The sequence below is a fragment of the Notolepis coatsorum genome (genome assembly GCF_963971535.1).
Source record: "Notolepis coatsorum genome assembly, chromosome: 19".
NCBI lineage: Eukaryota > Metazoa > Chordata > Actinopteri > Aulopiformes > Paralepididae > Notolepis > Notolepis coatsorum.
The window spans coordinates 6,594,354-6,622,243 of NC_140183.1; the positions used below are offsets into that span (position 1 = coordinate 6,594,354).

General features: G+C 42.9%; 1 protein-coding gene across 1 annotated transcript in view; it reads right to left on the reverse strand.

The window, feature by feature from the left end:
• Window positions 1-16,181: 16,181 nt before the first annotated feature.
• LOC311245911 (lysosomal-associated transmembrane protein 4B-like) overlaps window positions 16,182-27,890 on the reverse strand; it is a gene marked incomplete at both ends in the record, with an annotated part of 32,810 nt that continues 21,101 nt past the window's right edge. The window contains 2 exons of the mRNA XM_084335935.1: window positions 16,182-16,298; window positions 23,582-23,677. Of these exons, the coding sequence (XP_084192061.1) occupies window positions 16,182-16,298; window positions 23,582-23,677 (213 nt within the window). The remainder of the gene's footprint in view (window positions 16,299-23,581; window positions 23,678-27,890) is intronic.

The following is a 27,890-nucleotide window of genomic DNA, read 5'->3' on the forward strand; positions in this document are numbered from 1 at the left end:
CCTGACTGATCACAGAGCTTGACCTTCAGCCTGGCTGACTGATCACAGAGCTTGACCTTCAGCCTGCCTGACTGATCACAGAGCTTGACCTTCAGCCTGCCTGACTGATCACAGAGCTTGACCTTCAGCCTGGCTGACTGATCACAGTGCTTGACCTTCAGCCTGGCTGACTGATCACAGTGCTTGACCTTCAGCCTGGCTGACTGATCACAGTGCTTGACCTTCAGCCTGACTGACTGATCACAGAGCTTGACCTTCAGCCTGGCTGACTGACTGATCACAGAGCTTGACCTTCAGCCTGGCTGACTGATCACAGTGCTTGACCTTCAGCCTGGCTGACTGACTGATCACAGAGCTTGACCTTCAGCCTGCCTGACTGACTGATCACAGAGCTTGAGGTTCAGTGTGGCTGGCTGACTGATCACAGAGCTTGAGGTTCAGTGTGGCTGGCTGACTGATCACAGAGCTTGACCTTCAGCCTGGCTGGCTGACTGATCACAGAGCTTGAGGTTCAGTGTGGCTGGCTGACTGATCACAGAGCTTGACGCTCACACATTCTGATTGTTAGTGGGCAGGTTTAGAAATTAGTCCAGATTGTTTTGGTTAAATCCAGCGTGGTGTATTTACTTTTTGGGATGAGCAATATTATTTCCAATATGACACATACACAGTTCTGCTATACACCACACATCACACACAGACTCATTGTCTATAATAAAAAAAAAAATGTTTTTAATTTTTTTATTATAATAATAATGAAATAATGTCGACCTTGGTGACCTCATGCCTTTACCTACAGTGAAAGAGTGTTATTGTAACTTTATGAGGTGGATGAACTCCCAGTGTTCCAGCTGGTTGGTGTGGGGGGGGGGTTGAGCTGTATGGAAAGAACGAACGCGTAAAGCTATACCTGCCTGCACACAGTGAGGACGTGTTCACAGAGGACAGCCCGTCGCCTCGGTAACCAAACAGTTTCCAGGGGTATATAATATATATAGTGTATCCAGCATGGACGCTGACGTGAGGTGGAAACAGCCTGGATCATTTAGCTCGTAAGCAGTGGGGGAAAGTAACTACGTCACTTTTTACTCAAATAGCGTACTTTTGAGGTGTTTGTATTTCCATTATAGGGAACCTTTTGCTTTCACTCAACTACGTACAGTACATCCACTACAAAGGAATATCTTCTACTTTCTCTACTCCACTACATCCACTACAAAGGAATCTCTTCTACTTTCTCTACTCCACTACATCCACTACAAAGGAATCTCTTCTACTTTCTCTACTCCACTACAGCCACTACAAAGGAATATCTTCTACTTTCTCTACTCCACTACATCCACTACAAAGGCATATCTTTTTTTTTATCCACTTTTTCTCCTCCTGTTTTTCTGTGTTTTTCTCCCATCCCAATTTTTTTTGTCGTTATGCCAATTCCCCCCTTCCCTTCCTGGTTGTTGCTCGCATGTGCCCCCCACTGGTCGTCCAGGGAGCCCTGAAGTCTATCAGATGCTTCCTCCGAGACATAGGAGACAGCCAGCAGCATCTTTTCACCTGCCAGCGTGGACTCTCATTGGTGAGGTGTAACGTGTGGGAGGTCACACTACCCTCACCATCTCCCTTCCTCGCTGTGCAGGCGCCCTGACCGACCTGTAGGAGTCGCTGTTTACAACGACCAGAATACCACCCCACCGGCTTCCCTCCTGCTGACTCTGCCAATTGAGCCAGTATGTCGGCCGGCCATGCCGGAGGCAACGCTGACAGCCGGATTCGATACCAGTGTCTCTCGTGTTGGTGACGAGCGCTTAGTCCGCTGCGCCACCCAGCCGCCCTACAAAGGAATATCTTCTACTTTCTCTACTCCACTACATCCACTACAAAGGAATATCTTCTACTTTCTCTACTCCACTACAAAGGAATATATTCCACTTTCTCTACTCCACTCCATTTATCTGAACGCATCAGTTACTACTTACATTACATTACATTACATTTAGTCATTTAGCTGACGCTTTCATCCAAAGCGACTTACAAGTTCTGTACGACAAGTCATCAGGAAGGGCACAACTCTATCAGCTGAGTAACAATGTTCATCAAAGTGTTGAGTGCTACAGTGTAGGTTCGTTTATTAGGACAAGTGCATGACAGTAAGGTTAGTTAGGGTGTGGTAATATTGCCTTGGAATTTCATAATTAATATGTGTGAATAAATTAGAGAACCATACTGCAAAAAGGAATGTGTGCCCTTTCAACAGTAGAGGGTGTTTTAAGTGATACTGGTGTTACAGAAATAGTCAATAAACCCCCACTAACAAATGTACTCAGAACAAAGAGACAAAAGTCACACCTACTGTGACCAGATTACCGCAGAGGACAGCTGGTCTAACCAGAGACCTCATACTGGCTCTGACATTATAAGACAGGACAATCTATTAATCAACTGTTTAGTATCAAAAGGTCTCATATGATGTCTGGTATCAGTCTAAGAAAGCACTGACTGTACTTGGATGATATTAGACATCTATAGCCATATAGAAGGAATGTTAAAGTTATATATTATTCATTTAAGAGGAGATTTCTGCTGGGACAGACCCATCAGGAAGACAATGACGGGGGCCACTAGCGGCCCCTCTGGGTATTGAGTCAAGATCCACACAGGAGATCAAAGCCCCAACAGGAAGAAAACACCAACCCCCCCCAGAAGGCGCCCACAGGAGATGTATGATTGGATCAACTGTAATAGTGCTATTTTGGCTAGACATGATAGGATATAAGGAAGAGACAAATTGTAATTCGGGAGCTCTCAGGCCGGACCCAACCACAGGGGGTCTGGGGGCTCCACCGCTTCGTCCACCCAGAGACTACTGTGAGCTGATGCATTTTATGTGAGTGAATCATGGGAAAACACCATTTGTTGTTTAAAGTTTAGTGTAAATCCTTAATATCTGAAACCAGATTTACTCATGTATAAATGTGTACAGCATAGTCAATGTATGTTCAAATTATGTTAACCAAGTGACTGTTTGATGTGCAGTATTTAGGTTTGAGATGCAAACCTGATTGTTGATTCCTGTACACAGCAGCCATGTTGATGTTTTCTGATAAATCCTTTGTTCTATTCACCTTGGACTCCTGGCTCTGATCAAATAAATCAGCTGAGTTGAACTACAATTCTGGTTTGTCTGGCGTAAACGTTTTATTCCTCATCTGCTAAGTCAGAATGAGGAGACCAACAATTCTATCAGTATGAATCTTTCCTCCTCCTTCCAGATAGTCAATCTCATTGTATTGTGCTACAATAACCTCAAATTATTGTAGAAAGTCTGTGGGAATTTACCACAGAAATGGTGCCGTGCTTCCCTACCCTTTGTGTCTCCCCCTGAAAAGGTGCGGTAGGGTCTTGTCATATGTATCATATCTGGACCTTGCTGTGTGTTGGGGACACGGGGCAAAGAGCTGGGGTGTTGCTGCGTTTGAAGTGATTAACGGTGGGCTTGTAGTCTGAATGGAGGAGAGAGAAGGACAGGTTGAAGGTTGGTTGTGTACGCCACTGTTGGGACCCACGGTGAATATGGCTTCGGCATGCGGGGATGGGGGAGCGGTGAGTTAGGTTAGAATGTCCGAGGGTATGACGATCGCGCTTGTTGTGCAGTGAACATGCAAACGTAGGCTTTTTATGTTTGTATGTTTATTCAGACACAGGAGGCCGGTCTCGGCCTATGCGGGCCACGGGGGTTGGGTTGGTTAACTCGTATGGAAGGTACTTTATGAACTGTACGGGGAAGTTGGAGTAATTACAAGGCCTCATGTTATAATAATGTGATTGCGTATTGGTGCCGCACAGGATATCTGGTCATGTTATAACGGGGGTGGCGTCGTATCAGACGGCAGGTAAAAGGCTTTTCTTGCTAGGAAGCACGGTTATTCTGTTGTATACGACAGGAGCGCGTTCTGAGTATGTAATTGCCCTAAAATTATTCTCAGGAAGAGGGCGCGGGTAAGTTGGGGAGGTTTGATTGTTCTGAAATGGAAAGAGAGCTGTGTCCAAGGTGCATTATGTCCCTGCTTGTAGCCACAGAATAGGCGGGACGGGGACCGTGAGTGGGTCAGTGTGGGCATAAATGCGTCGGGCTAAGGGCTCTGTTACTATTTCAGAACATGCAAGTCAAGTATGGTGAAAGATTGTTAGACCCTGGCATGATCAGCGCAGGGGTCTGTGCGATTGCAGGATTAAAACGTAGTAATTAATGGAAGTGTAGGGTGCCGGCGTGTTCAGGGTGCGTTGTACGTTCTATGGTAGAATTATAGCACAATAATTAAATGTAGATATATTTGCCGTCCTTAGGCATAGTATCCGTTTTAATCTTGAGCGAAACCGGCCTGTTGATTAATTACGTTCGCTGTGATACAAAAACAATTCGGTCGAACTGACTGATAAGTACTTAATGGTTTTGTTATGATATTTTAATGACCAACGGACATATGTTTGAGGCGAGTCCCTGCTGGTGGTTGGGGCTGGCTGGCTTAGCTCTGTGGAAAAGTCCGCGGTGAAGCTGGGGACGTTACGATGGCGTTATGAGAGAATTGATTAAACACTGTGGCGGCGATTACAAGTAAGAGGCGGTTGAGACGCAGGGTGGAGAAATTGTGGCCGTTTTGAGGGTTATTATTGATGCAGTAACGATGGTATAATATGATATTAGGGATTCGCTGCTTGGTGACGTCATGGTGTTGTGGAGAGTATGTAACGTTCGCGGTGCTATGAAGTGAGGCGGAGTAGGTAGGAGAAAGGATTCGTGTTGAACTATATGTGCGGCGTTGGTCGGTGTAAATGTTTTGAAAATTATTTTCTGTTAGGGTGGTTGGTTATTTTAAGCTTGTGTGAGTTGTTTATGCTTTGGATGGTACTGAGCGAATTGCGTGGATGAACGGATCTTGAAAGGCACGGCTCCCGTGAGGGCCTTGAACGTCGCATTAGAGCTGGCTAAAGCTAGTTAGCTTGCATGCCGTTGTTTTGTGGCGTTTGGGGGCGGCATATGTCACGTTTCGAGTTTTGAGGATGATGTTGGGGAAGGGGTAGATAACGTGGTAGATAACGTGATAAAATGTCGTGGCAGATTATGAATGTCGTGGCAGATTATGAATATCGGGGCATGTTATGAGTTGTCATAGCAACGTTAACAGTCGCTTCGGTTGCCACTGCGCATGCGCGGTACAACGTGGATTGGGTCTGGTGCATTCGGTATAGTTCGCTCAGGGGATAGAAATAACGGGTAAGAGGATATTCTGCATTATGTAATATGGTTATATTTGTATATTGTGCATTGTATTTTTGTGTAAGCAGGGGAAGAGATGTAACATGTATAGTGGTTAGGTTAGGGGAGATAGTCATTGAGGGTTTACTTAGGCTGCAATTGTTAAGGGGATGCAGACCAAAGGAAGACTTTTGTCTTGTTTACATCAGGGTCCCCCAGTTTCAATTCATCAGATAGTCAGGACTGCTACAACTATCCATTTATGACATACCAGATTTGCAAAATTCAGTCACCCGTGTTAAAATACATCATAACTTTTATTGCATACATGATACACAGGTAAACGGTAGTTTGAGAGTAGCTATAGGCTGAATTTGGAAAATGGCTCTACACTAGAGTTACACAATGCTTGCAGTAAAATCAATTTATCACATGTGTATGAAGAAAGGAGCATTTGGGACTAACCACTATAAATGTTATGCTGAAATGAATGATGCCTACATATATAATAATTGGAGTTGATGGACATTTCCAGTTTTTTAAATTTGTGTAACATGTACAATTGTATGCTTGGAATAATGATGTTTTGTTTTATGTAGCTTGAATTAAGATGCTTGTATAGAATGCATTGATGTTGAAATGTCAGATGTTGATACTTGTTATAGCTTTAATAACACTGAAGATTTAAATAGGATAATGTTTATATTATTTGCTAAATGTTTTTGTAGTGGAATTTGATACAAGCCCGGTTGTGAAGCAGGATAATTTACTGATGCTTGTTTTAGATTGTTAAATCTTTAATACACTGTTAATATGGTTAGAACATGTGTTTATGCTTGTTTTAGATTGTTAAATCTTTAATACAGTGTTAAAATGTTGACACAAGCCTCCGACTTGTAGGATAATTTATTGATGGAGGCTTGCTGAAGATGACAAATTTTGACATGATTGTTTTTATTAATCCTTAATAATTTTATACGCTGGGGAGGGGGTTGGCCTTCTCCCTGGGAATGTGTGATTAATTCAAAAACCTGGGGGCGGCTTGCCTCTGGGAAGATGAGAAATGTGATTAACCATTTAATGATTTACAGATGAAGGTTATTTCATGAAGTGAGGAGATAGGGTCTTTGTGTCAAAAGCCTTTGTGCTCAGGGGAGACTGTATGCATGGGTCATGAAAGAGGCAAAAGTTGAGAAGGTTATATTACCCAGGGGGGTAGGAATCCTTTTGAGGCGGGCCAATATGCCCAAGGGGGGTCAGGATGTACAGCTGCTTACAATAGCTGTTCTTTTATGACAGGGTGAGAGAGATTAGATGCAACAGGATGAGAGAGGTCAGAGGTGAAGATGCGGGAGACAGTTGCTAATACAGAACACAGCTGGGTTAAGTGAGTGAGACAATCAAGAAAGTGGCATTCATTTGGGGTTATGACTTATGAAAGTTAACTGGTTGATAAGGGAATAATTTGAAACTGTCTGTGCACTGGACGGCAGGGATGGTTCTAAATTTAAGATGGGTCCAGTCCATCTTTGAAGTGAGGGTAGGAGTGCAGAAATGAGGGTAGATTGTGTTTAGCCTGGAGACAGCTGAGAGCAGGAAGGAAGGGAAACTAACGTTGTCTGTGGACCTGAGTGATGATTAATGAGTTAAATATGTGTGTTGAATGAGAGAGTTTTGATGCATGAGTGAAACAAGCGTGAATGGCTTTGTTTATGAGTGTTTACCTAGAAATGTGAGGATGAGCTGAGTGTCTTTTGATTTCAGTGGGTGCTTGAGCGGGGGATGGGCCCCATGTTCTGCCTTACATTACCCATACACACACACACACACACACGCACAGACACACACACACGCAGACACACACACACACACACACACACACACAGACACACACAGACACATTCACACAATTTGATCACACATGCATACACACACACAACTTAGCTTTCACTTAAGGTGAAACTAGTCTTAAAAATAACAAAATGTGTTTAGGTAAGGAGTGTATCGAACCACTTGGGTTATACCATTATCATTTGTTTCATATCATTTGTTTTACTAAAGGAGTTTGTCTTTATTACTTTCATTTGATTTGATTTCTGTTGAATGTTTTGTAGGGATGAGGTATTGAAGTTAAATTTTTAGATTTCTTTTCTATTTTTAATCTATGTTGTGTGGCCTGAATGGGTGTGGATGGAGCCTGTAGAAAGTGAATGTGCTGGCTTAAGAGGTGTCAAAGTCACTGACATGTGTGAATGGTACGGTTGGGTGATGAGATGTATTGATTTACTGTAGGTTATGAAAGGTTTAGATGTAGAGTTTTGATTTCTTTTCTTTTCTTTCTAAATAACCATTAAGGTGGTCTGCGGTTGGAGCTGGTTAATTTCATTTGATTGGCTTTCACATCTGTTGGAATGTTTTTTTGATTATTTGCCTTTTTGTTTGTTGTTTCTCTGTCATGATCTGGTGAGAGGACTGTTGGAGCGTGAGATGCATTGGGACAGATCAATGGCAGTTAAGTGGTCCTATTACGTTTGCATAATGGTTTAAACATTTGGCTTCTCTTGAGGAATATTTGACATATTGTGTAAAGAAAATTTGTTTTGTGTTCTTGTTCCCTTGCAGTTCAGTCGGAGAGGGAGGATGGACCATCACAAGTGGAGGGATCATGGGGAAAATGTGTAGGAATACATTTCATTAGATTATGACACGATGGTGTGAACCCGTTCAGTCAGTTCCTGTGGGAGATTGTTGGATTATGAAGAGAGGTCGCATGGGACGCTACCCCTCCTTCAGTATAGCCCCGGATACAAAGGCCGGGGGTTTGAGACAAACCTCCAGACTGACAGAGTCGTTCGTCTGTAGATCCATGGAAATACAGTCATGGGACAGAATATGACAAGGTCCAGGCCTACAAACGTTGGCTTCAGCTGAGGCTGGCCGACATGGGGTGGAGGGGGGGGGGGCGAAAACGGTCGGAGACTGTGCAACCAAAGCGTTGAACAAGGGCCTCTGTGTGATTGAGTGGTATGTTGGACGGGAGGTGACTGAACGGTAACAACTGGTATAGATTATGACACAACGCAAGAGTACTGAACTAAACACATAGGTAGGAGATTAGGTGTAGGTTATGGCCGGTAATTTCTGGTGAACATTTTTTTTTCCCTTGGGTGCTGCTCCGCCCTCCCTGTCCGTCTGTGCGCAGAGGTGGTAAGGTTTATGTCCATAGGGATGTTCATAAAAGGGGGGAGAGGTGAGAAGACCAACTGAGTTGATTATGCAAAATGTGATTGGGCTGACTTGGAAAAGGAATTAACAGGAGAGGAGAAGCAAAATGTATGAAAGAATGAATAATAATCTCTGTCTCCCCAGATCATGTAAACGGATACCATAATTTTAAAAAATTGTGTTTTATTTGAAATGTGTAATGTTTAGATTAAATTGTTTTAAAAAAAAAATGAATTTTAATTTTGGGAAAAAATGAATTTTATTATGTATGGTTAGTATGAAAATCAAGTCAATATACAGTATATGACAATGTGAATTGCCAAAGTGGGGAATGTGGTAATATTGCCTTGGAATTTCATAATTAATATGTGTGAATAAATTAGAGAACCATACTGCAAAAAGGAATGTGTGCCCTTTCAACAGTAGAGGGTGTTTTAAGTGATACTGGTGTTACAGAAATAGTCAATAAACCCCCACTAACAAATGTACTCAGAACAAAGAGACAAAAGTCACACCTACTGTGACCAGATTACCGCAGAGGACAGCTGGTCTAACCAGAGACCTCATACTGGCTCTGACATTATAAGACAGGACAATCTATTAATCAACTGTTTAGTATCAAAAGGTCTCATATGATGTCTGGTATCAGTCTAAGAAAGCACTGACTGTACTTGGATGATATTAGACATCTATAGCCATATAGAAGGAATGTTAAAGTTATATATTATTCATTTAAGAGGAGATTTCTGCTGGGACAGACCCATCAGGAAGACAATGACGGGGGCCACTAGCGGCCCCTCTGGGTATTGAGTCAAGATCCACACAGGAGATCAAAGCCCCAACAGGAAGAAAACACCAACCCCCCCCAGAAGGCGCCCACAGGAGATGTATGATTGGATCAACTGTAATAGTGCTATTTTGGCTAGACATGATAGGATATAAGGAAGAGACAAATTGTAATTCGGGAGCTCTCAGGCCGGACCCAACCACAGGGGGTCTGGGGGCTCCACCGCTTCGTCCACCCAGAGACTACTGTGAGCTGATGCATTTTATGTGAGTGAATCATGGGAAAACACCATTTGTTGTTTAAAGTTTAGTGTAAATTCTTAATATCTGAAACCAGATTTACTCATGTATAAATGTGTACAGCATAGTCAATGTATGTTCAAATTATGTTAACCAAGTGACTGTTTGATGTGCAGTATTTAGGTTTGAGATGCAAACCTGATTGTTGATTCCTGTACACAGCAGCCATGTTGATGTTTTCTGATAAATCCTTTGTTCTATTCACCTTGGACTCCTGGCTCTGATCAAATAAATCAGCTGAGTTGAACTACAATTCTGGTTTGTCTGGCGTAAACGTTTTATTCCTCATCTGCTAAGTCAGAATGAGGAGACCAACAATTCTATCAGTATGAATCTTTCCTCCTCCTTCCAGATAGTCAATCTCATTGTATTGTGCTACAATAACCTCAAATTATTGTAGAAAGTCTGTGGGAATTTACCACAAGGGTTAGAGGATGTCTGGTGCTATGGTCTGGAGGAGTGGGGAGGGTAGCTGGTCCAGCTGGCATGTAGTCGGACGGTTCGACGTTACCAGTGTCAGGGTCTCGGCTTCTGTAATGGGAGAGAAAGATGACAGAGTGAAGGATGAGGTTCTCGATTCAGTATTTGGAATGAGTGGGGGTTGGGAGAAGGAGCTGCGGATGTTCTCCACTTTTTCATCTAAGAAGATCGCAAAGTCTTCGGCAGAGAGAGATGAGGGGGAGGGGGTGGGGGGGGAGTGAGGAGGGAGGACATGGTAGCATGCAGTTTGCGAAGGTTCTTGGCAGAGGCCTCGATCCTATGGTGAAAGAAAGAAGCTTTGGCATTAGTAATGGTTTTGGAAAATGTTAACAAGAGGTTGTGATATGTGTTGATGTCAGCAGTGAGGCGTGACTTTCTATACTTCCTTTCAGCTGCTCTCAGGACCTGTCTTTGTTCTCTCACTGCATCCGTCAGCCACTTACTTTGAAGAAGAAAATAATGTATTAAATAATTTCAAATGTAAAACCTGCACTCTTCAAGAGGACGTAATCAGAACCAACGTTATTGGACCACCTACCACTTTAACATAACCACTTTAACATAACCATTAAGGGTTAACGGATTGAGAGTTGAATGCTCCAAAGCACTGAAATGCATGAACATCATATAGGATGCGTATTCTTTTGATGTACATTCTATATTAAATACTTCTATACTTTTACTTGTGTTTCGAGTGGAGGTCTTTCACTTCTACCAGATACTGTTCTACGTGGGAACATAGTTAACATCAAAGAAAGACATTTCCATAAATGCCTATACATAAAAAAAAATCCAATAAAAGATAATTAACAAGATAAAATAGGAATAACAAACTCGATTCTTGTACCGGATCTCCTCTCTGGTAAACAAGAATACCCTGAAGACTCTGGCAGGAGCACTCATTCAAGGGTACTACGACTATGCTTGCACCTCATGGTACCAAAGCACCTCAAAGGCGCTAAAAACTAAATTACAAACATCTCAAAACAAACTGGTCAGACTACTGCTTGACCTTACTCCTAGAACCCACCTCACCCCTGCCCACTTTGACAACCTAGGATGGCTTAGAGTAGACGACAGAGTACAGCAACTTGCAATGGGCCTGGTCTACAAGATATACTACACGACCAAGGTACCCATGTACATGTCAAAATACTTCCCAAAGGTCAGTGAATACCACGATCACAACACCAGAGGGAGCTCCACAAATCATGTTAAACCCAGATTCGGCTCAAACAAGGGACTAAACACGTTTCGCAATTATGCCACCTCAATGTGGAATGCCCTACCCAAAGCTGTAAAGAAATGTGAATCACTACCCACTTTCAAAACCACTCTCAAAGAACACCTACGGGAGACTGCAATTCGAATCTGGCCCCTGTAAATGTCCTAACCCAACCCCCTCCAATGTACAGTAAATGACCAAGTATGGTTATGTAAATATTCCAATGTACAGTTTTGATTGTACAGTTGTACAGTGTCCCACACCCACCCCTCCTACCCAACCCCTCCCCCCCACCCACCCAACCACCTCCAATGTACAGTCCCCCCCCCACCCACCCAACCCCACCCCACCTACCCAACCTCCTCCTGTTGTAATCACAGCAAGAGCCTTCCTCACTCCTCTTCATCCTCCCTCCACATTCTCCACACACCTTCTTCACTCCTCCTCATCCTCTCCCACACTCTCGCACGCTGCCAGCTCTCCACTCAACACAGCTGTCACTCATCTCGTCATCAACACAGCTGTCACTCATCCCCTCATCAGTCAGAAGATACTTCAGCTGGCGGATCCTGTTCCCTCGTTGTGGGAGTGTTAAACTACCTTCCAAGTAAGAAGACTGAACCTAAGCCTTGCTACCTGTACTCATTGATATTCCCTGACCTAACCTTTGTTCTCTGTGTGCCCAGGACCTCCGCTCCAGTGTCCCTCCTACCCGGACATCCCGTGCTGATACTGCACAAGGAGTGCTCCTGCTCCCACCCCCGACACAGCCCTGTGTCTACATTCTCCCGTACTGCACAAGGAGTGCACCTGTGCTAACCCCAAGAACATTCTCCCGTACTGCACAAGGAGTGCACCTGTGCTAACCCCAAGAACATTCTCCCGTACTGCACAAGGAGTGCACCTGTCCTAACCCCAAGAACATTTCTATACCTGTCTGTCGCACATTCCATCTGTCAAACTGTCTGCTTGGGGAAAACTACATTAAAATACCCTAAAATGCTCCATTCTCTCTCCTCCTGTGTTTGCTATTGGGCTCCGCCAAATCCCCTTCTCACACCTCCAATGTAGCCTACAGTTTCTACGTCAAATGTATATACTCTCTTTTCTGGACTCTTTTTGTATCACAAACAGTACTGTATTTGCAAATCTGGTATGTCATAAATGTATAGATGTAGCAGTACTGTCTATCTGTATGTCATGTATGTCATATATGTTATGATGAATTGAAAATGGGGGACCCTTATGTAAACAAGACGAAAGTCTTTCTCTGGTCTGCATCCCCTTAACAATTGTATGTATTGAGCTGTACTGTACCCATTCTGCAATCTGTTAATAAAGTTTATCAATCAATCAATCAATCAATACACTAAAATATGTGTGTATTATATACATACAATACCACCCTGGTGCAAATAGTATTGTTGGCTACGGACATCTGGCTGCTAACAGCGGCTGCCATAATCTAATTGTAAGAACAAAAAGGTAAAATATAAATGTGTTTTTCTTTATAAATTAGGCCCATTGTGTTAAAAATATTTTATTCAAAATGTTCTTGTGCATCTGTATAACAAGCTCAGATCAGTCATAACATTCATAATAGTTATATATCATATAACAACCTCCTCCTGACTGGGCATAAGGCTACTCTGCTACATGTTCAAAATAATACAAACCGACATCTTTCAGGGAAATTTGATTTTAATAATAAAATATCACATCTCTTTCTTTTCAACACAGCTGTGGACTTTCAGACCTGACTTTTACAGTGTGTCCTAAAGACATTCACTCACTCAGGGAGTCACTCATTCAGGGAGTCACTCACTCAGGGAGTCACTCACTCAGGGAGTCACTCACTCAGGGAGTCACTAACTCATTCAGGGAGTCACTAACTCATTCAGGGAGTCACTAACTCATTCAGGAAGTCACTAACTCATTCAGGAAGTCACTCATTCAGGGAGTCACTAACTCATTCAGGGAGTCACTCATTCAGGGAGTCACTCATTCAGGGAGTCACTAACTCAGGGAGTCACTCACTCATTCAGGGAGTCACTCACTCATTCAGGGAGTCACTCACTCATTCAGGGAGTCACTCATTCAGGGAGTCACTCACTCATTCAGGGGACAGAATATTAAACATAGGCCCGTCCCATCAACATAACAGGAAAACCACAACCAGGGCCTTCTTTTATGAAACCTCTTAGCCTGTGTTGTCTCTTTTTCAAATGTAGCCAAGAGTAAAGACCTTAACCCTATCAAAACAGCAGTCAGAGTGTATATTTTCAGCCCTACGTTTGTTTACCGATGTTTTTAAGATTTACCGAAAATAAAAATTTATCGGAAAAATGCTAATTCTATCTCTCTTTTATCGTAAAACCGTGAGGAAATTACTAAATCCAGATTTAACACTGCCATTGGAAAGATGAGCTTGTTCCCTATATGTATGATTTGGCCATAATACCGTCAAGGTCAAGTTCAAGGTCAATTTTGAATGTATAATTCAAATGGATTATAATTTATTACTGTATCTACAAATCCTTCTGTTTAATCATCTTCCCTTTAATCATTTGCTTAGATTTCTTGTACACCTGATCTCAAGAAGGTGCTGAATGAGCTCAGTGAGCGAAATCAGCAGAACCTCAATGTGCTCATGGTGTTATTCACCGGCAAAGATGCAAAAAAAAACGTCATAATTTATATTCTCTTTTTTTCATCATAATTTACCCAAGCCTAGTAACAGACACAATATTTCTGACACTGGGAATAGATACCCCCAGGTCACTAGATGTCTCTAGATACCAAGAACATGCAAATTTACCTTGTAGAAGTGGAGCAATCTTCAATTTACTTGGGCATATACCTTTAGGCGGAATTTCTGAAAATAGGGAGAGTACCAGCCCCTCATTCATAGTGAATTTAACTACTTAACTGATGGGGACAAAATTCCAAAAACGCCTGAAAATTGCATACCCAAAGTAATCTGCAATTGATTATACTTTATACTTATAGCACATGCATGAGTCTGGTCTCTTTTGAAAGGAAACATTCTGAATTTTCATCCACAACAGGAAGAATCACTTTTTCAAGTTTGAAGTTAAGTTAAGTTTTTACGTTTTCTTTTACTTCCATTTGAATTATCTTGCTAACAGAGACCTCTTACAGGTTCCAGCTGATAGGTATGACCTGGAAACCACAATGGGTCCATCCATAGCCTAAAGCCTTATCCAGTACAGGTCCAAAGTTGATAACAATACCACAGAAGATTAGTGTTTTACACAACTTTTTATAATGGTATGTCTATGCGTTTTTCCAAAATGGCCACTTGGAGTCTCCAAATACAAGATACAAGATACAAGATTAATTTATTGCCACACAACCAGGTTGGTGGTATTTGTGATTGGTACAGAGTGTATTGAAGACAACACTGTAACTCAGCTCTACCTCAGTCAGATGGAGGATGAATAGCAGCTCTGGACTTTTCTCAGCTTAGTAGAAAAGATACCATAAAACTTCCAACAAACACTGAGTCTCAAATAATAATAATAATAATAATAATAATAATAATAATAATAATAATAATAATAATAATAATAATAATAATAATAATAATAATAATAATAATAATAATAATAGTAATAGCCTGTCTCTGTCTGATAATACATGATCTGTCAGTTGTTGAAGCACACAAACGTCACACAAAAGCACTTTACAGGAATATTTGACGCCTCCACAACGGAATACCTCAGACGAGGAACCATAAGTCTGTTTTCAAACTTTATTATCTAAAGATGGTAAGTTAGAGTGTTGTGTTCACTTTCCCCCTTTAATAACTTGTGTTTGAAGCAGCAGATTACCTTTACCATATTGAGACGACTCAGAGAGTGTCAGGCAAAATGACAGGAAAGTAGGACTGCCCCGTTCATAGTGAATTAATCGATTAGTCGGTCCATTTGGTCTTTAGTTTTCATCATTTATATACTATTTTTCCATGCAAAATTAGTTATTATATGAAAAATAATAAGTACATATCTGGTAAGCACTATCTTAAAAAAAAAAAAAGTCCTTGAATGTGGGAAACAAGATTTCACTGATTTGTCGATTAAATCGATTAAATTCCATGATTATTAGTCAACTAAAGATCTTTTTTAGACGAGGACAGCTCTACAGAAAACGATACTGAATTGACTTTCACTATTTGCACATCCTAAGTGACCCAGGTCTGTCTCTCAGAGAGACACCGTCTCAGAGAGGAGGCTATACTGTAAACTAAGGCAACTCTGATCTCGAGCAAAAACACCACAAACAAGAAACACTTACAAGAGTGGACGACTCTCCAGTCCTCACTAGGGGCAACGGGATCCTCTGTTTTTGCATTTGTGCTTAAGTTAAAGTTGTCATAGGTAGGCGTAACAAAACACACACAGAGCTTACAAAGAAATAGTAAAAAATATATAATCTATTCATATATCATCTTATGCTTTCGTTTCACCCGGTTATGAATGCATATCACTTCCTGCTTTATGTCCCATTCAAACTGGACATAAGTGCAACCAGATAACTGAAACAATATAATAACAACAATAACAACACATAATAGGTATATGGTGCATTTACAGTAGATTTATACTATGAATAAGCTGATAAATAATACAGGAATGGTAACTATATTGGTTGTGTGTGTGCGCGTGCATTAGGGATGTGGATAATTCATTTATATCGATATTGATAAGTCTTTATCGATACCACTATCCATACTTTTCTATAATTCGCTGGAAAGATGACAAAGTGGAACCATATAAACTCGCTACCTTGAGAAACTCCTATGGTAAATGATCATAGGTCAAAGGTCAAAGGTCATAGGTCATAGGTCCGGAACCAGGTTGTAGTAACAGCAGGATGGAGGCTTTAGCTTCATGCAGAGACATAGGTGTAGATGGGAGGAGCCTGCTTGGTGGGAGGAGCCTGCTTGGTGGGCGGAGCCTGCTTGGGAAACCCGGCCATGATGTCATCATATGGGGGTAAAAGTACCTGAGAAAAAAGAAATGTTTATTTATTTATCCATGTTAAGTTGTTATATGCACATTTCCATTTTTTTCCTTCTTGGTTGAAATATGTATTTATTGCCTTAGTTATATGGTTCTTTGTAAACTGCAATTTAGAAGCTTATCATTTTGAAGTATATTATTGGAAATGTAAGTGCAAAAAAAAATCTAGAGTGGCTCATGAGTCTCTCGTTGTATATTAGAACAACCAATCTCTCTCTCTCTCTCTCTCCCACCCCCTCCCCCCCTCCCCCCCTCTCTCTCTCTCTCTCTCTCTCTCTCTCTCTCTCTCTCTCGCTCTCGACTGAACGCTGCCCGTGGTTCGGAGGACGACGTCTCCCTTGACAGCACAGGTGTTTTACACGTCAGGAACAAGTGGAAGTCACACTGTGTTCCTACTCAAAGAAGCTGCGTTTCCTGATAGCAAAACCAGGTTGTAACCCGCGTTTTTGAAACCCCCATTTCTCTTCTCCTCGTCCGTCTAAGTGAGAGGCAGTAATGCAGTACAGTGTGTGGCCAGCAGGGGAGCAGCAGCCAGACCGCGTCTATGCCTTCTACAACGCTGTTCGGTTTCCGCGTTGCCGTTTTGCGCTCTGATTGGCCGAGCGCGCGCATGCTCAGCCGTGCTGCGATAAGGCTTTCGCCAGCGGGGAGAGGGGCGCCGTGAGCGGCATCGCTGCGCTCATCAACGACCCTCCGTGCTCCGGCTTTCAACAGCGGGGAGAGTATTATGGGGCTTATGCCGCGAAGCAGTAACACAACAGTGAACACATAGTTAAGTACGACTGACAGATGCATTGCAACTATGTGTGTTACTGCTTCGAGGCATAAGCCCCATAATACTCTCCCTGTTGTTGAAAGCCGGAGCACGGAGGGTCGTTGATGAGCGCAGCGATGCCGCTCGCGGCGCCCCTCTCCCCGCTGGCGAAAGCCTTATCGCAGCACGGCTGAGGGCCGCGTCGCGGCTCATGCGCGCGCTCGGCCAATCAGAGCGCAAAACGGCAACGCGGAAACCGAACAGCGTTGTAGAAGGCATAGACGCAGCCAGACCTGGTCCGTCTAAGTGAGAGGCAGTAATGCAGTACAGTGTGGGCCAGCAGGGGAGCAGCAGCCAGACCTGGTCGCCTGAATACTTTTACCAACGGATTTCCAGTTCCGCGTTCGCGTTCTGCGCTCTGATTGGCCACTGACGTTTCTGGTCGCGCCAATCGTGTGACGCCCGTTTCTTTCACCGGTTAAGCTTAGGCGCTCTTTCGAAGTTGGTTAAGGTTAGAGTTTGTCTTAGAGCAGGGCGATAGAACACCAGCCCTGATTCCATACTCTAACCTTAACCAACTTCGAAAGAGTCGCCTAAGCTTAACCAGTGAAAGAAACAGGCGTCACACGATTGGCGCGATCAGAAACGTCAGTGGCCAATCAGAGCGCAGAACGCGAACGCGGAACTGGAAATCCGTTGGTAAAAGTATTCAGGCGACCAGGTCTGGCTGCTGCTCCCCTGCTGGCCCACACTGTACTGCATTACTGCCTCTCACTTAGACGGACCAGGTCTGGCTGCGTCTATGCCTTCTACAACGCTGTTCGGTTTCCGCGTTGCCGTTTTGCGCTCTGATTGGCCGAGCGCACGCACGCAGAAACGTCAGTGGCCAATCAGATCGCACCAGAAACGTCAGTGGCCAATCAGATCGCAGAACGCGAACGCGGAACTGGAAATCCGTTGGTACAAAACTAGACGCGACATGGTCTGTCTAAGTGAGAGGCAGTAATGCAGTACAGTGTGTGGCCAGCAGGGGGAGCAGCAGCCAGACCTGGTCTGTCTAAGTGAGAGGCAGTAATGCAGTACAGTGTGTGGCCAGCAGGGGAGCAGCAGCAGAAGACACATGTGCACCTACTGTACGCCCACTGTGGCTAAGCCTTGGTTATGATTGCTTTGCCAGCATGGAATCTTATTCATCCGTCCCTCCGTCCAAGGTCCCTGGAATAGGGGGGACAACAAGATTCTTTGTCCCCCCCCACTTTCAGGTATTATGGAAAAGGTTTTGGCAAACGTCTAAGGTAACATAGACTAACTGTGTTCCACTAACTGTGTTCCGTAGACTAAGGGCGCGTTCACACCTACCCTGTTTGGTCCGTTTTAAGTGAACCATGGTCCCTTTAAATCAATAGTCCGTTTCGTTTGAAGATGTGTTGGTGTGAACGCAATCAAACTATAGTACCTAATCTAGGAAGCAAAGTAGCCTACAGTGCATTGCAGTGTGCGCTCCGTAGTCAGACTCGCGCCGCGCGCGTAATGACAGTATCTCTCTCTCTCTCTCTCTCTCTCTCTCTCTCTCTCTCTCTCTCTCTCTCTCTCTCTCTGTGAACGCAAACCAAAATCAAACAATGTATCATTCTCACATTTGGTCTACCAGAAAGTCCGGACTATCCATGGACTTTCAGATGTGAACACGGCCTAACCGTGTTCCGTAGACCAACTGTGTTCCACTAACTGTGTTCCACTAACTGTGTTCCACTAACTGTGTTCCACTAACTAACTGTGTTCCACTAACTGTGTTCCACTAACTGTGTTCCGCTAACTGTGTTCCACTAACTGTGTTCCACTAACTGTGTTCCACTAACTAACTGTGTTCCGCTAACTGTGTTCCGCTAACTGTGTTCCGCTAACTGTGTTCCACTAACTGTGTTCCACTAACTGTGTTCCACTAACTAACTGTGTTCCGCTAACTGTGTTCCGCTAACTGTGTTCCACTAACTGTGTTCCACTAACTAACTGTGTTCCACTAACTGTGTTCCACTAACTGTGTTCCGCTAACTGTGTTCCACTAACTGTGTTCCACTAACTGTAACTGTGTTCCACTAACTGTGTTCCACTAACTGTGTTCCACTAACTGTGTTCCACTAACTGTGTTCCACTAACTGTGTTCCACTAACTGTGTTCCACTAACTAACTGTGTTCCACTAACTGTGTTCCACTAACTGTGTTCCGCTAACTGTGTTCCGCTAACTGTGTTCCACTAACTGTGTTCCACTAACTAACTGTGTTCCACTAACTGTGTTCCGCTAACTGTGTTCCGCTAACTGTGTTCCACTAACTAACTGTGTTCCACTAACTAACTGTGATCCGCTAACTGTGTTCCGCTAACTGTGTTCCACTAACTAACTGTGTTCCGCTAACTGTGTTCCACTAACTAACTGTGTTCCGCTAACTGTGTTCCACTAACTGTGTTCCACTAACTAACTGTGTTCCGCTAACTGTGTTCCACTAACTAACTGTGTTCCTCTAACTGTGTTCCACTAACTGTGTTCCACTAACTGTGTTCCACTAACTGTGTTCCACTAACTAACTGTGTTCCGCTAACTGTGTTCCACTAACTAACTGTGTTCCACTAACTAACTGTGTTCCACTAACTGTGTTCCACTAACTAACTGTGTTCCTCTAACTGTGTTCCACTAACTGTGTTCCACTAACTGTGTTCCACTAACTAACTGTGTTCCGCTAACTGTGTTCCACTAACTAACTGTGTTCCTCTAACTGTGTTCCACTAACTGTGTTCCACTAACTAACTGTGATCCGCTAACTGTGTTCCACTAACTAACTGTGTTCCTCTAACTGTGTTCCACTAACTGTGTTCCACTAACTAACTGTGTTCCACTAACTGTGTTCCACTAACTAACTGTGTTCCACTACCTAACTGTGTTCCACTAACTGTGTTCCACTAACTAACTGTGTTCCACTAACTAACACTGTGTTCCGCTAACTGTGTTCCGCTAACTGTGTTCCGCTAACTGTGTTCCACTAACTAACTGTGTTCCACTAACTAACTGTGTTCCACTAACTGTGTTCCACTAACTAACTGTGTTCCTCTAACTGTGTTCCACTAACTGTGTTCCACTAACTGTGTTCCACTAACTAACTGTGTTCCGCTAACTGTGTTCCACTAACTAACTGTGTTCCTCTAACTGTGTTCCACTAACTGTGTTCCACTAACTAACTGTGATCCGCTAACTGTGTTCCACTAACTAACTGTGTTCCTCTAACTGTGTTCCACTAACTGTGTTCCACTAACTAACTGTGTTCCACTAACTGTGTTCCACTAACTAACTGTGTTCCACTACCTAACTGTGTTCCACTAACTGTGTTCCACTAACTAACTGTGTTCCACTAACTAACACTGTGTTCCGCTAACTGTGTTCCGCTAACTGTGTTCCACTAACTGTGTTCCACTAACTGTGTTCCACTAACTAACTGTGTTCCACTAACTGTGTTCCACTAACTGTGTTCCACTAACTGTGTTCCACTAACTAACTGTGTTCCACTAACTGTGTTCCACTAACTAACTGTGTTCCACTAACTGTGTTCCACTAACTAACTGTGTTCCACTAACTAACTGTGTTCCACTAACTGTGTTCCACTAACTGTGTTCCGCTAACTGTGTTCCACTAACTGTGTTCCATACAGTTGGCCTTTTCCCGCCGATAGTTGAATGAAGGGGGGACTGCAGCAAACATATCACATGTGAGCTTCTCACAGTGTTTCAGCCTGCTGTATAAAACCATTAGTGAGATGTCACCATTTGTTTAAATAACGTCCGCTTTTGTTCAGTAATGCTTTGAAACGAGACATTTAAAAAAATATATATCAAGTCAAGATGATATGCCGGCCAGTTTGCTTCGCTGTCTGACTGAGGATGACAAATATGATTTTTTTTTATGTAAATTGTACTACGTATTTATAATTATAATTACGTATATATAGTTTCACTGCGTACAATCCTGGTTTCTGCACAATATGGACCCTGGTTGGTTGATTCTGTCAGTCTGTACGGAACCCTAGAGGCATATGGTCTTATATGTACACAGACAGGGGGAGGTAGTTCATTAATTTCAAAATACATTATAAATAATTGCTGTGTTTTTGAGTTCTTCTAACTTTCATTAGAGTTGGGTAAGAGGGGTGGGGGGGGGGGACACTGTACAACTGTACAAGCAAAACTGAACATTGGAATTGTGAGGATTCGCCTGTTCCCTGGACCTTTATTCCCTGTCTCCTCACCTCACCAGCCCCCACCTTTGGACTTTCCCTGTCTACTCTCCTTCACCAGCCCCCACCCTTGCGATGATTTACTCTCCTCTACTCTTCACCAGCCCCCACCCTTGGACTACCTTTCACAGCTGTCATCGTTTATGATTAGCGCCCCAGAGGGCTTTAAATACCTGGACCTCCCTCCAGTCCTTGTCGGGTCGTTCTTGTTACTACAATCTACTGCCGCGTCTCCGCCGTGAGACGTCGTGCCACCCCTGTACTTCACCACCTGTCGCCGTTTGCCTGGAGTGGGACGCCGTCTACGCTCTCTAATTCTCTACGGGAGGTTTTCCAGTGTTCCCACTCCAGACGTCAAGCCGGCGCGCATCGCTTCCTATTTCCACGGGAGGATGCGTCTCTTCGCCCCGGTCCCCTGGGACCCCTGTGTTCTGCGCTGCCCGTCTGCAGCATCCGAGGGGAATCTCCGTGCCAGGCCTGGAGTGGTGTTCTCACTCCAGACGTCAAGCCGGCGCGCTCCCACTCCAGACGTCAAGCCGGCGCGCTCCCACTCCAGACGTCAAGCCGGCGCGCATCGCTTCCTAGTTCCACGGGAGGATGCGTCTCTTCGCCCCTGTCCCCTGGGACCCCTGTGTTCTGCGCTGCCCGTCTGCAGCATCCAAGGAGGATCTCCGTGCCAGGCCTCCGCCGTCGGGCCCCTGGTCCCCGTGCCAGGCCTCCGCCGTCGGGCCCCTGTTCTCCGTGCCAGGCCTCCGCCGTCGGAACCCTGTCATCCCTGTAAGCAGCTCTGGCCCTCGCCCTGTCCAAGGCCTTAACCCTGTTCTCTGTCCCTGTCTCCAGCCCGCCTCTCCGGGCCTCTGTCCCTGTTCCCCCTCTCCAGTGCCCCTGGTCCTGGTCATTGACATTTTGCCCTGGCCCTGTCCCTTAGCCTTAGTCCCTTAGCCTGTTCGCCTCTTAAAGGCACAGTGCCGCATTTTCCCTATTTTCTTTGACTCCAGTGTTTTTGTGTTTTCCCTTAAAGGGACTGTGCCGCCTTTTGTTCAATAATAAATATTTTGCCCTGTTTTGGCTTACTCTCATACCCGTCTTGTGTTGTGCGATTGGGGTCGGTTACAAACCATAACAGGAATATTGACAAAACCATACTTGGTCATTTACTGTACATTGGGGGGGGGGGTTGGGTTAGGACATTTAAAGGGGCCAGTTTCGAATTGCAGTCTCCCGTAGGTGTTCTTTGAGAGTGGTTTTGAAAGTGGGTAGTGATTCACATTCCTTTACAGCTGTGGGTAGGGCGTTCCACATTGATGTGGCATAATTGCGAAACGTGTTTAGTCCCTTGTTTGAGCTGAATCTGGGTTTAACATGATTTGTGGAGCTCCCTCTGGTCTGCATCCCCTTAACAACTGTGTGCATTGAGCCGTACTGCACTGTACCCATTCTGCAATCCGTTAATAAAATGTTCAATCAATCAATCAAAACTAACTAACTGGCAGGTTGAGGCTCATATGCAGCTCTTCGAGTCGGAGTAACTTTAACGTTACAGAGATGAGTTCAGAGCAATGGCATGATCACAGTTATAATAAGAAACGATGAATGAATGAAAACTTTATTTAACAGATTGCAGAATGGGTACAACACAGCACGGCTCAACACACACAACTGTTAAGGGGATGCAGACCAGAGAAAGATGTTTGTCTTGTTTACATCAGGGTCCCCCATTTTCATTTCATATTGACATTTAAGACATACTCAACATACATGACATTTATGGCATAGGGACATATAGGTGTCCCCCACTACTTGGTACAATCCTTAGTGTGTCCCCCACTACATGGTACAATCCTTAGTGTGTCCCCCACTACATGGTACAATCCTTAGTGTGTCCCCCACTACATGGTACAATCCTTAGTGTGTCCCCCACTACATGGTACAATCCTTAGTGTGTCCCCCACTACATGGTACAATCCTTAGTGTGTAACAGAACATGAGCACAACATCACAGACCAGCAGCACATAAAACCACATCCCAATAGTTACGACTTCTGTATCAAACACTTTTCAAATGCAGAGCAGTCAGAAAGGTGTAAAAGGCTCAAATGTAAATGTGCTGTAGAATTATTATTATTATTATTATTATCACATGATTATTTCAGTGCAACCCATCCGTTTAAACCCCCGGTCCTCACAGCCGTGCGGGCCTCAGGAAACCCAAGGCTTGTGGAATAACGTACCGTGGTGTCATTGGTCGTGACGTAAAGCAGGATCTCCGCGCTGCCTCTTCCGCTCACGTACCTGTAGCAGTTCCACACGCAGGCTATCAGGTAGGCCTGCAAGACAACACACCATATTCATATTCATCTATAGATAATACATGAGACGACACATCATATTCATATTCATCTATAGATAATAATACATGAGACAACACATCATATTCATATTCATCTATAGATAATACATGAGACGACACATCATATTCATATTCATCTATAGATAATAATACATGAGACAACACATCATATTCATATTCATCTATAGATAATAATACATGAGGCGAGACATCACATTCATATTCATCTATAGATAATAATACATGAGACGACACATCATATTGATATTCATCTATAGATAATAATACATGAGACGACACATCATATTCATATTCATCTATAGATAATAATACATGAGGCGAGACATCACATTCATATTCATCTATAGATAATAATACATGAGACGACACATCCCATTGATATTCATCTATAGATAATAATACATGAGACGACACATCCCATTGATATTCATCTATAGATAATAATACATGAGACGACACATCATATTCATATTCATCTATAGATAATAATACATGAGACGACACATCATATTGATATTCATCTATAGATAATAATACATGAGACGACACATCATATTGATATTCATCTATAGATAATAATACATGAGACGACACATCATATTGATATTCATCTATAGATAATAATACATGAGACGACACATCATATTGATATTCATCTATAGATAATAATACATGAGACGAGACATCACATTCATATTCATCTATAGATAATAATACATGAGACGACACATCATATTCATATTCATCTATAGATAATAATACATGAGACGACACATCATATTCATATTCATCTATAGATAATAATACAGGATGTCTATTTGCTCCCATGTCTGCTTTTTTTTTTTTTCACTTTTTCTCCCCAATTTTTTTGTTGGGCATTGGGGGGTGCCTCAGCTAGGTCGGGAGGTGACGGGGGTGCACGGCCAAAAAAGTTTGGGAACAGCTGTGTTAGTATGAACGACCAGCCAAGCCGGTAGCAACGCCGAGAGCTGGGCTCGAACCCAGCATCTCCTGCGTTAGTGGCGAGCGCCTTGCCCACTGCGCCACTTAGCCGCCCCCATGTCTGCTTTTCTGACCTCACAGCGTGACCTTACAGCGTGACCTCAGAGCATGACCTTACAGCCAGTGTGAATTTTGTTAACGAAAATGATGACTATATATGGTTTGTCAACTAAGCTTTTCCCCCCGACGACAACGAGACGTGACGTCACGTTAATGTAGATCATGTGACACTAACGTGACTAAATTATTTATGCATGATCGTAATGACTTTTTATTTTTCATATAATGTTGGGCTCAGAGTTAGAACGCTCCCAGTCTTAGGGGCTGTGATATTTTGTTAGCACACTTTATGCACATAGAAGTACAGTAGCAGGTTCGCTAAGCTAATGTTGTTAGCCGAATGCTCTGATGGAGGCCGCCATTTTAAGTTTAAAGTGACGTCAGCGATCTACGGTTGTACTCGATGGACAAAAGGGAATGTGTGTGTGACGATTGATTGATTGATTGATTGAAAATGTTATTAACAGATTGCAGAATGGGTACAATACAGTACAGCTCAATACATACAATTGTTAAGGGGATGCAGACCAGAGAAAGACTTTCGTCTTGTTTACATCAGGGTCCCCCATTTTCAATTCATCATAACATATATATGACATACATGACATACAGATAGACAGTACTGCTACATCTATACATTTATGACATACCAGATTTACAAATACAGTACTGTTTGTGATACAAAAATAGTCTAAAAAAAGAGAGTATATACATTTGGCGAAGAAACTGTACATTGGAGGAGGTTGGTAGGTAGGAGGTTGGTAGGTGGGGTGGAGGGGGGGGTTGGGTAGGTGGGTGGGGGGGGGGGGGGGTGAAACTGTACGTGTGTGAAATTTGTACATTAGGTCCCAGTGAGAATTGCAATCATTGTGTACTGTGTATTTACACTGTCCTATTGTTGCTTTGTTGGTTAAAAAATCTATTGACCATTTCAATGAATGTTTGGTTACTATTGGGCTTCTAGCCTTATACGGAACTTATTGTGAATCAGCTGATAGGGTTTTGGCTAGACTATACTTTTTTTTTTTTTATCCACTTTTTCTCCCATTTTCTATTTTTCTCCCATCCCAATTTCGTATCATCCAATTCTACCCTCCCCTGTCTCGAACGCTGTTTCTTGCCTCCCACAAGCCGGCTGCAATGTGGACGTGTAAGCCATACATAGCACGAGTCCCCTCTGATACTCGAGGTAACAGCAGTCGCATCTTTTCACCTGCGCGGCGTGATCTTTCAGCGTCAGGGGTCTGCGCTTTGGAGGGGCGCCGCCCCCATCGCTTCCTGATTCTACTGCGCAGGTGCACCAACCGACCTGTAGGAGTCGCTGTCCACAACGCCCGATCCCCACCCATCAGTTTCCCACCCCCTAATACTGCCAATGTGTATTAGTACGGACGACCAGCTATACAGAAAGCAATGTGGAGCGCTGGGCTCGAACAGGCGAACCCAGCGTCTCCAGTATTCGTGGTGAGCGCCTTGCCCACTGCACCACGTAGCCGCCTTGGCTAGACTATACTTAAAGAATAAATATAATTGCATTATTTGATCTAATCTTATCTAATGTGACAGCAGTGTTTCCCCTGAAAAAAAATTCAACAGCGGTGCTGTGCTGCGCGTGTGCTGTGCGTGTGCTGTGCGTGTGCTGCGCGTGTGCCGCCGGAATCCATATTAGCGCACGCTGCCGGATAAATAACTTAAAACTACCTTAGAATTGTTGGAGGTTATTCATGTTCATGGAGTCATGTGCGTGTGAATTTGCTAGGATGTTTTTGGTGTGTCCACTGACGCTAGAAGTGCTCTGGAGGCCCAAGTAACTGCATATTTGTAGACTGCAAACATTTTTATCTTATCAAGTGAAAATATCGTGTATTTGGTACAATAAGTCCAATATTGAGTAGAATTATCTTGAATTATCTTATTCCACTGGCAGATAATTTTGCTTATTTCAAGTATTTTTTCTTGATTTTGATACAGGTACAGATAAATACAACCACAAGGGCTGGTAGATAAATACAACCACAAGGGCTGGTAGATAAATACAACCACAAGGGCTGGTAGATAAATACAACCACAAGGGCTGGTAGATAAATACAACCACAAGGGCCGGTAGATAAATACAACCACAAGGGCTGGTAGATAAATACAACCACAAGGGCTGGTAGATAAATACAACCACAAGGGCTGGTAGATAAATACAACCACAAGGGCTGTTAGATAAATACAACCACAAGGGCCGGTAGATAAATACAACCACAAGGGCTGGTAGATAAATACAACCACAAGGGCTGTTAGATAAATACAACCACAAGGGTTCCACAGGACACCGATAAATAGCTGATAAATCACTCACATAAGCCTGTTAATTTCCACCCTATTTTAATCACCAAAAAGCCAATCCTACTATAACCACTAGCAAGGATAAAAAGAAATAGCATAATAAGTCCTTTCAGTAATAGTAATAGTAATAATAATAATAATAATAATAATAATAATAATAATAATAATAATAATAATAATAATAATAATAATAATAATAATAATAATAATAATAATAATAATAATAATAATAATAATAATAAAAGAAAAAGTGATGTACCCTAACTATAATTTGAACAGACAGCACTGCTACTGAAGAGCCTCTAGTTTAAGTTTAAGTTTAAGTTGGATCCCCATTAGCCACAGCAGTGCTGTGGCTATTCTTCCTGGGGTCCATAACACGTACAATACAGTTACAGACTTTATACACTCACAACATTCACATGGCATACAGACAATTAAAACAATAATAAATACTCCTTATCAAATTCATAATACAATACAACAATACATACTCCTAATCAATTCATAATACAACACAACAATACCTACTCATAATTAATTCACAATACAATACAGCATAATGTACTATTTAGCTTTTACATATACATTATCTATGTTCATAACAACCAATTATACAATCTTCTAATAATATATCCATATCAGACACATACCTTTTCATCTACGTATATCCCTATCTCTTTATCAGACACACACATTTGAGGAATGAACAGACACTAATATACATACAAATAATTATTATTATTATTATTATTTTTTTTTTATTTATTTAT